Source organism: Macrobrachium nipponense, chromosome 11 (assembly GCF_015104395.2).
Source record: "Macrobrachium nipponense isolate FS-2020 chromosome 11, ASM1510439v2, whole genome shotgun sequence".
Lineage (NCBI taxonomy): Eukaryota > Metazoa > Arthropoda > Malacostraca > Decapoda > Palaemonidae > Macrobrachium > Macrobrachium nipponense.
Window position 1 is genome coordinate 30,425,740 of NC_061087.1, and position 17,876 is coordinate 30,443,615.

Here is a 17,876-nt window from a genome sequence, read left to right on the forward strand (position 1 = left end):
ATGTAGGGAATAGTTGGTAATTATCAAAAACATAGTAGACAAGCTTGATTTGATAACTGCTATATCCAATGTCAAACAATTTTTATTTATTGGCTATCTACCTATTTACTGAAAAAAAATAGCCGGTACCGTATATTGGCTTTAAACCTTCACCAATAATTATCGTCAGAATGGTGACTTCATGAGGCTCCACCCACTTTCGCCTCGTTATAATTCAGGATAACACTGAAGGTTACTATGGGCATTGTTGGATTAGAAAATTTAACTTCTGGCTATAAAAACTAATTTCTCGAGTAGTTGTAAGAAGTGCTAAATGATCCTCAAGGATCCCAGCAGTTGGTCTAAATGTTTAATTCATGTATATTACTGCTATACTGTTGCGGCACTACTGCTACAGTAGTATTACTACGCTAGCACTGATACCCCACCCACATCTATGTATCGTTCCGCCATTCATAAAGTCTTTGGGTTTCAGAGCCGATGGAATTTCTGTCTGGTGGATGGGCGGGGCAACATTTAGTCAAAATGTGTTTGTTTACCTTGTTTACGTAATGAATGTTTTTCGACTCTTGGCTCGTAATCATTGGCCATGGCGTCGGCTAGATCATTTTTACTCTATAAAAATTAAAACTATCGGGTTTAGGTTATTGATAATGCTGACAAAATTTGTGTGTGGTTGTAAAATATACATATGTCAACTTTCAGCTACATCCGATGCTTTGACAAGAAGCAAAGTCCAAAAAACCGTGTTACAGAGACCCTGAATCTCATAGTAACTGTATTTATAAATTAAAATACAGTATAATACAGCAAATGCAATATATAAACATTGCAAAATCAACCTTATGCAAAAAATTATTGACATATAATGACGCAAATATTCTATTGAATAAATATAAATATTTCAATAATATTAACTGTATTTATAAATAAAAAACTGAAATACAGTAAAATGCAGCAAAAAACAATATATAAACACTGCAAAATCAACCTCATGACTTGACTATACAAAGATATGACGCCCAAATCACCTTTTTTATCGGCTGTGGGCTATCTTCAAGACGGAAGTCAGGGCAAAATAGCTTCTGGGCATCTGTCCCACAGAGGCGAAAATAGCACGAAAGTGATCCCCCTCGCCGAATAAATGCGTCCAGTGTTCGTGCGTTGGGGGAACAGTTATCGAAGGTATAGTTATGAGGGGTCCCGCCCCCCTCCCTATCCCTCTCTCTCTCTCTCAAATACACACACACGCACACACATATAATACACATATCCATTATGTGATGTTCTGTCTTTCAGATAGTCTCTCTCTCTCTCTCTCTCTCTCTCTCTCTATATATATATATATATATATATATATATATATATATATATATATATATATATATATATATATACGTATATATACAGACAGAAACATTTTTAATATTATATCTTCTCTCTCTCTCTCTCTCTCTCTCTCTATAGGGAGCATCGTATAATTTCCACTGTTTTATCTTCATGCCTTCAAGATAAAAGCTATAGGCTATACATGGTACCGTGTAACGATCCTATAGTAAGAAAAAGAGCTGGTTCTCTCACTCTCTCTCTATCGCCCTCTTTTTTTCTCTCTCTCTCTATCTCCCTCTCTCTCTCTCATTTGAAAAGGTGTAATCTCTCTCTATCTCCCTCTCTTTCTCTGTCTATCTCCTTCTCTCTCTCTCATTTGAAAAGGTGAATATAGCATAATCTAGTAAGCTGAATTAAGAATTATGGGGATTTATACCAGTTAGCAAGACCACTAGATCAGGAGGTCTCTCTCTCTCTCATTTGAAAAGGTGAATATAGCATATTCTAGTAAGCTGAATTAAGAATTAGGGCGAATTAAACCAGTTAGCATGACCACTAGACCAGGAGGTGTCTCTCTCTCTCTCAGGGAAATTTTAGGAGCAAGAGCCCGTGCTGGCACACAAAGCCAGCTACATCATAACCAACCAACCCTTCATAAGAAGGCAAAGGACTAACTCAACCAAAAGAATTGACATACAAGCGTTAGGATTTTCATCTCTGTCGTCGAGAGATCTTCACCACAAACGGACGCCACTTGTCGAAGCTGGAACTTTTCAAAAAGTTCCATCAAACTTTGGCAAAACAAATTGGATTAAAAGAAACTGTTATCATTCTCGATATAAACAAGAAGGAATTCCACCTGTTTAATCGAAATCCACAAGTTACAGTTTCAAGGAATCATTTGAAGGTCAAGAATAAATGAATAATTTTAATCTTGCACTCACACTCAAACGAAGATTGTTATGTGATCTAATATTACAGATACTTTTTCTAATAAAAGAAACCTATCGATTTGGCTTTATTGATCAACTGGTGATTTTCCGGAGACATATAATCAATGGCCACACAGAGGCGGATCAATAATTAAAATGGTCAGGTGTGATCAATGGTTATCAGTGTTGGTCATCACCTCGTGTAGTTGATGCGTGAAATTAGAATTGCTGTCGGTCGTAATTGCTGGTCTTTAGTGAATTATAGCAGATGGTCTACCGATTCAATTGATTTTTTGGTTTATGTCGAACTGGCGTTACAGTGGATAGGTCATGGACAATGGAAATGTATGTCTGTATGTATGTATATATTATATATATATATGTGTATATATATATATATATATATATATATATATATATGTAAATAAAATCTTCCGTTAAAGAAATATAATCCTTAGCTTTAAACCAGTGTTTTAATGGGCTTTTTATACTTGATATACACACACACACACACACACATATATATAATTATATTAATATATATATCTATATATATATATATATATATATATATATATACAAGGAAAGACTCTGTTTACCTTCAGCATGTAAATAATAATTATAATAATAATAAGACGAAAAAATACAGTTTTGGAGACAAAACAAAAGTGGGGAAGGAGCCTTGGGTGGGTGGGAGGGGTAAGGGGAGTCGGTATAGGAGGGGTGGACCCATTACTTAACGTAGCTACTGATAAGCAATACAAGCCTTGAGAGCGTGAATATCTCTCTCTCTCTCTCGCTTTTTAAGGTACATGCTCCCCATTTAATTCCATTATAGACGCAAACACATCCCACATCATTGGTTTTTGAGGGAAAGGCGACGAATTATCTAATCTCGGCGTAAATATCTCTTCCCGGATACCTCCACTTACCTATAAGTGATTCCCATAGACTTATAAAGCCATTTAAGTAACTACCTTATAAATGACCTCTTTGGAAAGTAGGAGGTCCCCCATAGATGACCTTTGACCTTGTGGGTATGGTTACTAGGGATCAAGGAAGATGAAAGGAAGTCTTGCCTTTTTAGATACTTTCGTAGTCTATTCTACATTTTCAAGTTCACACTGAATATAATAGAAGTTGGCAGACCTTTATATACAAAAACAGATAGGGGGCGGGGCTAACTTGAAAAAGTAGAATAAACTACGAAAGTAATTGTCCCAAGTCCCTAGTTTTTCACTCACCTCTCTACCGTGGATTTAAGATATATATATATATATATATATATATATATATATATATATATATATAATGGTTATAGTGATTCTGGTTAAGGACAAAACCTGTTATCTCTGCGTGAAAGAAATAGGATGCCAAAAGAGAAGAAGAAAAAAATAGGCGTTGCCAATCCTTGTGGGAGTTGCAAATGCCAAAAGTAGGCGGGGCTTAGGAATCTTTGTGGGCGGTGCAAATGACAAAAGTAGGCGGGGCTTGACGCAGCATCCACTTTCATTTTTCGGGAATATACGTGAGGTTCTTCTTATAACCAACTGGGTGCTCGTCTAAGAAGGGACGTTTTTGCTAGTGCGACGGAATCCTGAGGTCCACACTAACCTATCTTATTCTAACATCTTACCACGTTATTCTGCCATTTTCAAAAATAATTAGTAATATCGAGGTTTGTTTTTTGTTGACTAAAAATGAAAGTTCATCACGTATCACGGAAGTAATATTTCCAAAAAATTGGGTAATTCTAGGTTAGAGACCACCAATTTCATAAGTGACGTTTTTCGAAAAGTGGTTAGGTGGATGTAGTTTTTGAAATATACATTAAGTACCAGTCTACAGTATTCCTATTCAATGAACACTTAACGCTCAAAGCACAAGAAATACTTTCCAAAAGAAGTGGCTGATTATGGAGCAAGTTTATATCCAGTGAATGATGATTCTATAATACAAATCGAACATTATCTGAAAAGTGCTTTAATAAGCAAATTTATATCCTCACCAAGTGAATGTTTATATCTATAATACAGAGCAAACATTATCTGGAAAGTGTTTTAATAAGCAAATTTATATCCCCACAAAGTGAATACTTATATCTATAACAAAGAGCAAACATTATTCTCTAAATCAAAAGCTATACTCCCTGAATTGTGGCCCACTATATAAAATATCTAAAACAGGCATTAAGTAACTTATATTCCCCAACCAAAGTACCATAACAGAATCCGCCCAAGGAGCCGTCAACAGAATGCAGGAGGCGAGGAAGGCGGACGAGCTCTCGAAAAAGGGCGAGGTCAGAGCTCAGTACCTGACGGAGTTCAGCCCCCTGGAGTACCACTCCACCTTCTACTCCGCCCTCGACGACGAGGTCAAGTTCTTCCTCGAGGCTTACCATAATGCTTTCGAGAAAGGTATGCACGTTTTCTTTTTTAAAATATATTCTTCTTTTTTACTTATTCGGATTTCGTGTTTGTCGATGACATTGCTCAAAATTTTAGTTATTTATTTTTTGGGGCCAATTATGTTTCCTATATTGTCGTAGAAATTCCTCAGCATATTTAAAGAATAAATTAAGATATACGAAACATACAGGTGGTATACGGACTCATACGAACACTGAAATTGACTGTATTTGCGCTACGAAACCATTTTTAGAGGGGATGGATGGATGTATGAGTTTTAGGGCAAAAGCCCAGGAGGCACTTGGGCCAAAGAAGCCATTCAGCGCCGTAATGGAAAGTAAATAAATGGCATTATAAATGAGTTAATAAGTGTATGAAGAAAATGGTTCATAGATAAATTACCACATGACAAATGAATGAATTAATGAAGAAAATGCTTAATAAATAAATATATATATCTATGATGTGGTAGATAAAAAACAATTAAATGTTATTAAAAATGTTTATAGACTTTACAAAGGAGATGAGAGCAGAAATATCTGCTTCATCTCCCAAAATATCACATAGGGATTTACCCTTAATATATATCTCTCTTTCTGGTTAAAATATCTGGGGCAAGCAACCAGAATGTGCTCCACTGTTAGCATCTCGCCACCGCAAGCACACTCTGGGAGGCTGCCCCCTTCTAAAATAAACTGATGGGTCAAATAAGTGTGCCCAATCCTCAGCCTGCTTAAAACTATTTCTGTTCGCCTATCAGACTGGAAAGACGAAGGCCACGGCAATATATTATTTCTAATATTTCTGTACTTTCTATTATTGGCAAGATGAGGAGAAGTCCATCTTTCTTGCCATTTGCTTAAAATATAAGACCTAAAAGGACCTTTTAGATCTGTATGAGGCACTTTACTAAAGGCTGTTTCTGATGAGACACTAGCAGCTTTCGCTTCCCTATCTGCCATCTCGTTTCCGCAAATCCCCACATGTGAAGGGACCCAACAGAAAGAGAGATTTACGCAAATAATACAAATGGAAGAGCGATTCCTGAACTTTTTGAACTAACGGATGGAAGCTATTGAATTTTTTAATAGCTTCTAAAGTGCTTTTGGAATCCGAGTAAATGACACAATTAGTGTCGCTACTTTGAAAAACTATATCCAAGGCAGAGATTATGGCTGTTAATTCTGCTGTGAATATGGATGCAAAGTCAGGTAGTTTAGCTGTATATGCTGTATCACCAAAGATAACTGCACAGCCAACACCACTATCTGACTTTGATCCATCCGTATATATTTTTATCACATTAGTATGGACAGCTTCGTGCTCCAAGAATTTTCCCCTAATCTCTTCCTCAGGACGATCTTTTTTGTTATATGCCTTTTTTGCACACAGATACTTCTGGAATAAGCCATGGAGGATGCACAGGATGTTTTACTTCCAGGACTTTCTGGGATTTAAGATCATTACCCGTAACATCTTCATTTAGTGTAACTTGGAATGGTCTAGAGGCTCTTATACCAGAAAAGACCCGTGAGATATTAGATTAGATTATAAAATTTTTGGCACATAGCCAAGCGCAAAGACCCGTGAGTCTGCTTCCCTCAGCACCTGGAAGGAGGGATTTTTGGGAGCACTTTTAATTTTAGCCATGTACCTTAATCCTAATTCTTGCCTTCTCAGATCAAGGGGAAGTTGGTTAGTATCAACATATATGCTTTCAACAGGCGAAGTTCTAAAAGCCCCTGAGCATATTCTCAGCCCCATATTGTGTACAACATCTAGTTCCTTCAGCCTGGTTTTACAAGCTGAGGAATAAATCTGACAGCCATAGTCTAGCTTTGATAGACAAAACGAGTCATATAGTCTCAGCAGGGATTTTTTATCAGCTCCCCAACTAAATCCAGAAACAACCTTTAAAATATTCAGAGGTTGTTTAAACCTTAATCTTTAAGGCGTTTATGTGGCTGGCCCATGTCAATTTCTGGTCAATGGTCATTCCCAAAAATCTTACTTCATTTTCATAAGGAATGATAGATTAAGCAATGGTTACAGGCACCAACGTGAGGTACACTGACAGAATCTTCCCAATACAGGATTGACCTAAGTTGAGAGATAGTGTAGATGCAGCAGAAACGTTGCCATATCTTCCTTGTGCCAAGTAAAAAAAAAAAAAAAAAAAAAAAAGTAAACTCTCTGGGCCTCGCTGATGCATTTCCTTCTCATTGCAGACATTTTGCTGACGAGTCGCGGGTCCAACCAGCGGAGGGTCCTGGACTTCGGGTGTGGACCCGTTCCAGTGTACGCTGGAACGGCAGCTCACTTCGCAAACTCGATCACGATGGCTGAAATCGCGCCCGCGAACAGGTACTTCTGAAGATTTAAAACTATTGATGTCCGTTTGTACTGTTTTAAAATGACGTCTGTTTATCTCATTCTCACTTTTAATATAAGGAAGTTTTGTCATTCCTTATTAGTACTACTGGACTAAACATGACAAAAATAATCATATCTTGGAGAAAAGTTTCTGATTACTATACGCAACTCGTCAAAGTAAAGAAATATAGAAATGAAAATTAGGGCAAAGATGGAGTTGTGGGTCTCTCTCTCTCTCTATACTCTATATATATATATATATATATATATATATATATATATATATATATATATATATATAGAAAGGTACCTATGTTAGAAAATAAATCATTACATATTTCCAGCAACAAATTTTCACTCATCTGGGTAATCTCATTATAACATTATCAGGCTCCCTATGAAATTCATTAATTGCCCTGTGATTCGATGCAATCAACATAGTAGTACCATTAATACATTAATATTCCTTTAGTTAAACCGTGAAAACAAAGCAATTAAATAAACACTGTCCTTTTTTTTAAAGTGCGATTCAATTCCTGGGTTAATCGCTTGCAATTGCTTCAAGATCATTTTTTTCGTTATTAGCTCACCTGTGCTTGTGTCTCACCCGTCTTGCAATCCGCAGGCAAGCCATCAATTCCTGGATGAACTCTGAAGAAGCAGCGCTGGACTGGAGTCTGTTTTTCAACCACATCGCCTCTCTGGACGGCGGGTAACTGACCTGATACGACATTTTCCTTCCTAGTCTCTTCTGTTCGTACACTATGATCATTTAAACTGTCTGACACCCATGATACCTCGAAGCTTCGAGTCTTGACACACGTAATTTCCTTCCCAGAACGAAAGCCGGGGAGGATTATGTCCAGAGACTTCGAGACGTCTTCCAGTTGGTCGTTCCATGCGACGGGGAACTGGAAAACCCACTTCATCCAGTCTGTCAAACGTAAGTTTCCTGGTTTCAATAAGGCTTCGAGCAACCGGCCTTTCTGTGTTTATAAGTGTTTACATTTGGGGAGCTCGCTCTCTCTCTCTAACACACACACACGTTCAACTCAAGGCGTTACCAGGTAAACACATCTGACAGACTGACACTTGAGCACGGAAACAAGCCAACAAGACTGTTATTCTGCCTACGCCAGACCATGAACATTATACACAAAGTTCAGTATAACAGATGAACATAAACACTAAATCCTAACATTTACCACACTGCTAATAGCAAAGACAACCACAAAACATAACGCTTCAAGCATACTTAATCATTATTCCATTACTGAGAAAGAAAACGTAAGAATAAGAAAGACAGATGGGTCTAATTTCTTAAGAGGGAAGATTACATCCTTATGGTGGATGCTACGGCCATGTTGAAGTGTACATTTCACGGAGTCATCCTCCTAGAGTAGCCCTTGAGAACGCCAGTAAATAGAACAGCTTAGTATACACAATGATCACCACTTTTCAAAGACTGTATTGTGAATTTGAAAGCAATGGGTGCAACAAAATGGATAATTTTTAAAAGCATTTGCATAACAAATCTTTCCAAAGCAATTTCATTCATTCGAAAACTGGCTCAATATGTTTGGGAGCACCATCAATGCACTTAGATTTAGAATCTGTATGTAACTCTATTAGAACAAAAATTATATCCCTCCAGGTACGACATTGTGATGAGTACTCTCTGTCTTGAATTTGCTACCATTTCTCTGGACGACTACAGAGTCATGTTAGCCAATGTGACTCATCTGATCAAACCAGGAGGGGTTCTCATGATGGCGGTAAGAAAGAGGATTATATGGTCCGAGTGGTGCTGGCAGTTACTATAATCCCAAACCATTCGTCAGTGTAATTGTCCCTCATGTGGTGATTGTAGGCTATACAGTGTACTAAAGTGAGTTAGGAGCATCCTTTCTGACCCTAGCTGCTTTCACCCAATTCTTAGCCTTTTACTTTTAACTCTATTCCCGCTTCCCTTCTTCAACCTTAGCTGTCCAGCCTCTCCGACTATTACTGCCTTTGTCACAATTCCATCTTTAGATCACTGTGCTTCATCTTCTACATTTCCTGGATCTCATTATCTTGCTGTCCAACCACTCCAACTCCCTCTTTTCACTGTCTTAAGGTCTTAAGCACTGAATGCCAGAAAGTGCTCCAATGCTAAGTCTGACTGCCCTAAATAAACCAACTTATCTATGTTCTTGACGTGTTAGTATACTTGCAGACTCATTTTCTGCTCTAAACCGTGTAGGTATTTGTTGGAAGACTCAATTCAATAACCCTTGTATGTCACTGAAAAGGGCTAAGCAGAATGTTGAATGTGGTTCCAAAGGGGTCACATTGTAAATGCGCTTGATCACTATAATAACTTCCTAAGATAATATCCTCTTAAACATTAAGTGTTAATATTCACAGGGAGCCCTAGGGAACACTTCGTACTACGTGGGGCAGAGCAAATACCCCTCAGTGAGCCTGACGAAGGAGGCCATTGCAGATGCCGTGACCTCGTCGGAGACCTTGGAGCTAATTACCCTCAGGACACTGGACAGACAGACTTCTCTGGACGAGAAACCAGCAGATCACAGTGGGATCTTTTTCGTAATGGCACAGAAAACGGGAACTGAGTAGTAACCGACTTTACTCTTGTTTCCTCTCCGTTTTCTATTTCTTGTCAATTTTCTTTTGCCCTCTGGTGCACTGAGGTACAGAAGAATTGGGGAAACTGACTTCGGCACAGATATCCTTTTATTATTGTTAAATTTGTATGATAAAATTTCCATAAAAGATGTACATGGTTCAAGAACTCTAGCTATCACTTTCTTTTAAGATAAACTTAATTTGATCATTATAATTTTATTTGGTTAATGTGTGAATACTGTAACCAGCCATATGTGGCCGAGTCACTCGGCATAATTTCCCGATACAAAATTATCTGTGAAACATGTCTGGAAAATGTATTAAATATATTAGTTATACTCAAATCGATTTGGACTGATTTACTTCCTACCTTTACTATTTAAGAATCTATGGACCCTTTTGATTCTTGAAAGTACTACTCTTCGTTTTGAAGTACTCTTGGGTTATTGAGCATTGATTAGTAGATACTATAAACTTGAGTAGCAAACTTCTGGAATGTTGGCATAAATATTGTACGATCGAATATGGTTGATTCAATGTGACATGTTCACAATCTACCACATTCTCTGAAGACTGAGCAACTAAAGCCTGATGAAATATCTCTGATCTCTTTTATACGAGCATGTTTTGAAAAACTTTTGTCCTGCAGGGGACATTCATCACTTGAAAATATAACAGGTTTATGGCTTTCATTATCTCTGATTTTGACTTTTGTCCAGAATGATTTCCAAGAACTGTTTCCAACCTTGGAGTCTGCTGAACACGACGCCAAAACTCGAGAACTTGAACATGTAGATGACTCCTTTCTCTCTAGTTTTTCATGTTTCATTTCTGATTTTGAAGATTCATTTTTACCATTTGTGTAGACAAAATCCCCCATGGGAAAACCATAAAAAACTGAAAAGAGTACTGTGCTGGAAAGCTTCTCCTTCAGAGAAGTAACCCATACATGTTATAATATTGTAGAAATACTAGAAGAGTAGCCAAACACGTCTTTATAAATCAGTAACATTTCTTATCTTGTCCGAAAGACAAGATACAGATTCAGGTGCAAAACTCACAGATTATCTCAATGCTAGTTGACAAGAGTAATAAAAGCTGCTGAATGTTGATACAGAGATTTGATGGCGATATTCAGTTCTTAAACCCTGTTATACATGGTGGAGAAGCTCCTTATCATTATCAAACAGAAGTATAAACCCTCAGGTTAAAAAGCTGACTGATTATCCTTATATTTGTGCTATCTGATTTGAGAACTGATGACTCTGTAACCTTCAGCATTCAGATGTGCCCCCGGTACTGCAGTAAAACATGTCATAAACATGTCAGCAACTTGTCACACTCATCACAAACATATTGAATACAAGTCAACGACTTGTTGGTGGTCCTAAGCAGTGCTTCCTAAGATTATCCAGCATTTGCCAAAGATTCAATCACTGTTTACGGTCATTGACTTGTTTTCAACCCTTTTTGTGTAGTTCGGGATATCAATAAAGGATAAATGACGTCCTCCCTTCAACGAGAACTTATATTTGTACAAAAATAAATACAATCGCCATGACCTGCTTGGCCGGGCTCATTCATTCCATGTTAAGTGTTGCGATTATTTACAAGGGTTGAACATTGTGCGAGAGAGGGAGATTTCCATGCCTCTTTTCGGCCAATCAGAAACACAAGAAAAAAAAAAAGAAATTCTTGTGATTGGCTGAACATTTCTAGACCAGCTAGATAACAATATAAGGCCGAACAAGTAACAAATTTGCCTTACACAATACGCTACATAACAGAAATATGACTGTGCCATCAAAGTTTAGTTTCATGCAGAATAATTTTCATCTAACATTAATTTCAGACAAGTCATAGCCCTGCATTTTATACTGAAATAATATGGGTAACTTTAGTTTCAATTTCAACAGGAGATCAATTCTAAAGTGTGCATCAAATCTTTCAGTGCAATTTAGAAGGCTTCCTAGTGTGGATCTCTGAGCATTCCTATCATAAAATATTTGTGTGAAAACCCTGACATCTCATATTGCAAAGATTGTACTTCAAAATACGCCAAAGCAGCAAAATTATTTTCCTTCCATATAGCCAGTTTATCTGCCAACCTAAATTAATGCATATTTTGAAGTTTGGAGTCTTCCCCAGAACTGCTGATTGACTTGAGAATGTTAACCGTATAGACTAATTCTAACATCATGCCTATGTACATCAAGGCAATCTGCATGAAACCAAAGCAACATGACAAAAACAAAAACATGACATCAAAACAACATGCCTATGTACATCGGAGGCTAATGCTAAGTACTCTAAATACAGCCAGGAGCCATGCAATGTGGAAGAAGTGTCACATAACTTATGTTTACATAAGAAAGTTGAAGTAGTTACTAGTTACTTGATCTGTGGAGTGCTTGTGAACTAATGACTTTGATTCTTTGTGAGTTTATTCTAAAACAGTGTGCATGGGTAAGCTGTATCTCATGCGTTTACCGTGCTTTACCTAGCTGTGTGCTGATAGGTACGATGATGGATGACAACTGAGCTTTCATGGTTGTGTCATGTGTAGAGTTACAAGCTTTTCTGATTTTGCTACTAATTCCACTAATAACGCTATCACAACTACTTCTACTATTACTTCTACTTCTGCCACTACTAGTAGCATTATGCTACAATCTAATTTTTATATTGCAGATAATATTGTTAGTAGCTGTTAGTTGCATTAGAAGATAAATTTTTGCTAAAGTTTGGATAGTGACAGTCGTTTCTGGTGCTCATGTTGTAACAGTGCTTAGAGTTGATTTTGTTTTGCTTGCTGGTTGGATATTTCCACAGCTATCACTTTATAATCTATCACTGAAGAAGTACACGTGTTTTTATTGCTATCATACAGTAGAGGGTTTGTTGTATTTCAGTGAAATAGAATTTTACATACTTATAATTGTTCCATGCAAACTGAAAGTGGAGTCAGATGTATACTCCTTCAACAGAGATAAGTAGCCAGAATTCCATCCCCAGTTGCATGCCCAGACAACGCCTGTTGCCATCCATCATCCCTTTGGTGAAGAGACACATCACAAAGCAAAAAGAAAGACACCTCTTGTCACTTGTACTAACTTTAAGTCCCTGTCTTGGTAACTCTGTTTTGTCTTAATGAAGCCTGAATTACTAGAAACCCTTTTATATACATTAGCATTAGTTGTATGGAGTGGGTAAGTGTAGGTGAGTTACACAGGACGCTGGGTCCTACTACCCCGAGACGTCCTTCTTTCGGACGCAACCATCACCGCAAAAGCTTCCAGATCCTTCCCCGACTCTTCTCTCGCTGGTGGTGGGTGGGACTCCCTTCACCGGGGATTCACGAGCCTCTACTCTCACTGTTGTTGACGCTGAAATGATCAAGATAGTGTATTAGTTGGTTCCACATACAACGTCCATCGCACCGACCGAACCCTTCGCCATGCGGTGACTGGACCCAGTTAGAGAAGGGGTTTATCTGTTCATTATTTACATTTTGCTGGTTATTAGGACGACTATATTCTTGGTTATCTTTATGTTCAAAGTTAGGTCTGTACTGGTCACTATCGTGTGCCTGGTCAATGTTAGTGAATGACGGTTGGTTATCACTTTGGTAATGAAGTATGTGACTACTACTATGAGGATTATGAGTTACTGGACGGTTAATTTGCACCTGATAGTTACCACTTGGTTGGTTGTTATTAAACTGAGGCATGTACGTATTAGTATGAGAATTAGTAATTGGTTGCCTGTTATAGGAATTAGGTCTATTATTACCATGAATGGAAGGCCTGCTATGATGTGACTGCTGCTGTATACCTGATTGGGGGTTAAAACTAGAAAAACTATTTACAGTGGCAACTGGCTGCCTGTTCTGATCAGACTGTAAGTTATTCCCAGGAGATTTGATAATTCCTCTGTTAGGATGAGTACTACTTTCACTGGAGCTAAGGGTTTGGTGATCGAAACTAGTTTCGGTTTGACCCTTCTCAAAACCATGACTAAACCCCTGCAAGAATCCTTCTTTGAAGCCTAAAGGGTAGGAATCAGTGTGTTTCCTCTTATTCCCTTTGCTTTCAGTGCCCTGGGCATCATACATATGGCTAAGAAACACAGAACTTAAAACATCTGTATTATCAGTGTCAAATGCCACCTTGGTTCCATGGTTATTAGAGCCACTGTGATGGTGAGATAAATCTGTGTTTCCCAGGCTGATGTCATCGTAATAGCCAGGATGATCTATGATTCCAAATCGTTTGTTACTGACAGGTGATATGTCAAAGCCTCTGAATCCTGGAACCATAAATTTACCTCCAGATATCCTGACCTCAGAGCTCTCAGTCACTGGGCTACCAGATGAACCATCTTCCCCGTAAAGAGGCTGTTCATCATCTGTGGATAAGTTTTCTGTTAATTTTACTGGCTCAAAAATTTGGTCATATGAGAGAACGTCTGTTTCGTCATTGTTAAACACATATCCATCAGAGTGTAACCACGAACTGAAAGGGGGCCAATCATTTTCAGTCACGTGGTCATCCCCATGACTTCCAGACTGAACAAAAACTGGAACGCTTTCCGGAGAATATTCGTCTGGACCCTTGGTTACTTCAACATCAGTGCTGGGGTGATACATAATGTGTACTTCTTCTTCTGGCATCAGAACTGGAGGTTCTGTATAAGATACAGTATATTGGTTATTATCATCGCCAGCACTGGATGAGGACCCTTTCTGATTACCATCGATTATATTCACAGTAACCTTCACAGAAGATGAAACCGTCACACCTGACTGCTTAATCTCAGAGCCAGGAATTTCTTGCACGATTTCTAAGGCCCTGCGCTTGATGCGCCTTTGTCCCTGACTTACCTGTCCAGCGCGGACGTTGTGGCGGCTGAAAACCCGCCTCCTGAGTCTTGGCATCAGGTTGCTAATGCCGCTCATGACACCATCAACAAACTGTCTGAAGGAGAGGCGTGGACGTTGGCGGAGAGCCCCTGGGCCGGGGCGCACTGCTGGGTCGTTGGGAGCGATGGCATTGTCGTCCTGCTGGCGTGCGGGGCCGTTGATTTGGTTCTGTTGGCGAGGCACTATCGGGCGTTCACGACTCACGCCGCTTGGGCCATTCAGAGTCCTGTCGAGAGTGTCATAAGTTAGATTACACCAGAATGCTTTTCAGAGATTGAATCGCATGGTCAGATATACCCCTCATTGTGACTTCCCTTTTTACAATCAACGAAAAAATGACAAAATTTCTGATGAAATTTAGCTATGGAAGTGTCTTGTCATTTGTTAGTTAGTGTATAAAGCCAAGCACTGGGACACGGTTAGCCATTCAGATGTTGAGACAGTGAAAGGAGGGAGCTGGAGTGCTTGGACTGCAAGCTGGAAAAAGGAACTGGAACAGAGGTGTAGCAAAAGGCTAAAATGCAGGTGCGGCTAGGGGCCGAAAGGACGCGGCAAACAGCCTTTAGTAATAAGTACAGTGTGCCACCCGTCTTAACCCAACTTCAACACCAGAATAGGTTCTTGGTTACAGCTATTCCTTGAATACAAAGGACCTCACTTACCTTAGGAAGCCATGACCAATCCTAGAAGCCACGTCGTTCATGTCATCGACGAGGTTATTGAACATCTGCGAGAGCCTTGACCTTGGGCGCTGCGTCTGGGCATGGGTACTGCCCACCAGGAACGCCGTTAAGGTGACGATCAAAAACACGCGCTGGGTTTGGGAGGGAGAAATGGAATATCTTTTAAGGAAAGGAACTTGGGGAGTTTCGTCTCCAGTGTTAAAAGTATTGTTGTGCTCCTCTTAGGAATCACAGGCGATGAAATTCATGGATTTACTTATTCTAATGAGTGCGGCCTCCACCCCTTCCCCCCCAACCTCTCTCTCTCTCTCTCTCTCTCTCTCTCTCTCTCTCTCTCTCTCTCTCTCTCTCTCTCTCTCTCTCTCTCTGTTGTAAGCAAATCCGCAATCCTTTGCTTTTGAAAGATCACGGTTCTTTAGACATTCTGGTCATCAACACCTTAAATTTAGAATGAAATCAGAGAGAGAAAGCCTTGAGGCTTCAGAAAATAGCAGGACTGATAATTGATAGTATTTTGGAGGTGTTCATCTCTGCAAATGCACTTCTTTAGTCTTTATACATCAGTGGTGATATCGGTGAATGTTCAAGTAATGTAGAGAGAGAGAGAGAGAGAGAGAGAGAGAGAGAGAGAGAGAGAGAGAGAGAGAACTTGGATGACATAAATGTCAATGTTATAGCTACCCGAAGCTCATACCAATATGTAAACTATCTAAGGTCTACAAATATATTTTAATTTTGTTGTAAATAAAGCTTTTATTTTCAGACTTGGGTCTTGACTTAAGGTCAGACGGGAGAAATTTCACAACAAAGAGCCCGTGCAGTCATACGCCTAGACGAGTTCTCTACAAAAAGACTATCAATAATTGGGCTTATCAATAACTCTCTTCTAACTTTCACGTATGAAAACGGTTGAGAGGAAAATGGTCGATCAGATATGACGATGAACACAGCACCTGGTATAAGAAGACACTGCTGGAACAAAGTGACCTCAGAGAGAAACCAGTGTTGTCCGCTTCTTTGTCGGAACAAAAGAAATAGGTCACAAGGAGTTACAAGGATTAGGGTGCCTCAAAGACTTAATTATACGCCCATCTGCTCACTTATCTCTAGGAGCAGGTTTTCCAATTCATTCACGGTGTTCTAATGATCTTGTCTAGCTTTCTTTTGAACTCTTCCACAGGGCTGCTGTAGGTGATACCTTTGCAGAGAGAGAGAGAGAGAGAGAGAGAGAGAGAGAGAGAGAGAGAGAGAGAGAGAGAGAGAGGTGCTGAGTATGCCTCGAGGCAGCAGTCAAATTAATCATGGAAGCACACAACACACACTTACAGATATATATATATTTTCAGCAAATGATAGACACGTAAAATAACATATGAAAACAATTCTTTGAACACAAGCTGACATGTATACTGACTGATCATGAAATGCCGACAGCGGTGAATAATAATAATAAATAATAATAATAATAATAATAATAATAATAATAATCAAATAAGCGAACGAAAGACTACGTCTCCAGAACTTCGCACAACTGCCCGTTCAACTGTGAATATCCCCTCCAGCTGGGATGCTTCGTACTTACTTTCTCTGCCTCGATTTTTTTTTCTCTCTTTCTTTTTGTATCCGGTTCATGAGATATATATATATATATATATATATATATATATTATATATATATATATATGTATATATATATACTATATACTCCCATTTCCTCACAAAGGCATTCATTATCCTTTCGTTTCCAAAAATGCTAAAGACATAAGATATTCTCGGGAACAAAATATCAAATATTCTAAGCTATTATTTAACTAACATTTCCACCATTAAATGCTGCCCATCTGTGGAGGCATTATAGGTACTAATAACATTTCCTACGCTGTTGTTTTGGATCGAACGAGCCTTGTGCTAGCACGGGCTCTTGTTTCTCTTGTTTCTCTTGTTTCTCTTACACAGAGAAAAAGAGAGAGAGAGAGAATCTTTAGTAAATTTGATAATGAAAAGCTGGCATTACGACGAATAACAGTCGATACCCCCAAATGTTGAGATTCGCTGGAGAGAGAGAGAGAGAGAGAGAGAGAGAGAGAGAGAGAGAGAGTTATCTGCGCTTCTTCGAATTGTACACCATCATTTCATAATTTGAATAACACATTATCTAATTCCATTCTCTGTATTTATGCATTGAAGGGATTCTCTCTCTCTCTCTCTCTCTCTCTCTCCCTCTCATTCACTACCCGACGTTGGTCAAGCGGGCGTGAAAAATATTCGCAGGCGGGGGACGGAGGCGCGCGTGCGGGCGGGCGTGAAGCCTAATACGCCTCTTTGCAGTGAATCTTCACGGACGGGTAAATAAATACACGTTCGCTACGAATCCGGAACTGGTGTGACACTCTGTGATACTTTCGTCATCGATACAACAAAACTTTCGTTTTTTTTTTTTTCTTTTTTTGGTCAATCGTTGTACGATATGTGAGAGCAGAATAGAGGGTATCGGGAATCCGCTTAAAAGCAGAGTTATGGGTATGGGGGATCTGCTTGAGAGCAGACTAGTAGGTATCAGGGATCTTCTGAGAGCAGAGTAGAAAGTATCAGGGATGTG

At 38.9% G+C, this 17,876-nt stretch overlaps 1 protein-coding gene across 1 annotated transcript; it reads left to right on the forward strand.

Moving 5' to 3' along the window:
- The first annotated feature begins 3,722 nt into the window (after positions 1 to 3,722).
- LOC135225015 (indolethylamine N-methyltransferase-like) lies at positions 3,723 to 10,023 on the forward strand. The gene is made up of 6 exons (XM_064264633.1): positions 3,723 to 4,678; positions 6,898 to 7,033; positions 7,668 to 7,754; positions 7,881 to 7,985; positions 8,697 to 8,817; positions 9,452 to 10,023. The coding sequence occupies exons 1-6, from the start codon at positions 4,516 to 4,518 to the stop codon at positions 9,662 to 9,664; spliced, it is 825 nt and encodes a 274-aa protein (XP_064120703.1). The 5' UTR covers positions 3,723 to 4,515; the 3' UTR covers positions 9,665 to 10,023.
- The last annotated feature ends 7,853 nt before the right edge of the window (positions 10,024 to 17,876 follow it).

Coding starts and splice junctions, on each gene's coding strand:
- LOC135225015 (XM_064264633.1), top strand. CDS start 4,516: ATGCAGGAGGCGAGGAAGGCGGACGAGCTCTCGAAAAAGGGCGAGGTC. Junction 7,755..7,880: donor ATCGCCTCTCTGGACGGCGG/GTAACTGACCTG, acceptor TTTCCTTCCCAG/AACGAAAGCCGGGGAGGATT. Junction 7,986..8,696: donor CTTCATCCAGTCTGTCAAAC/GTAAGTTTCCTG, acceptor ATATCCCTCCAG/GTACGACATTGTGATGAGTA.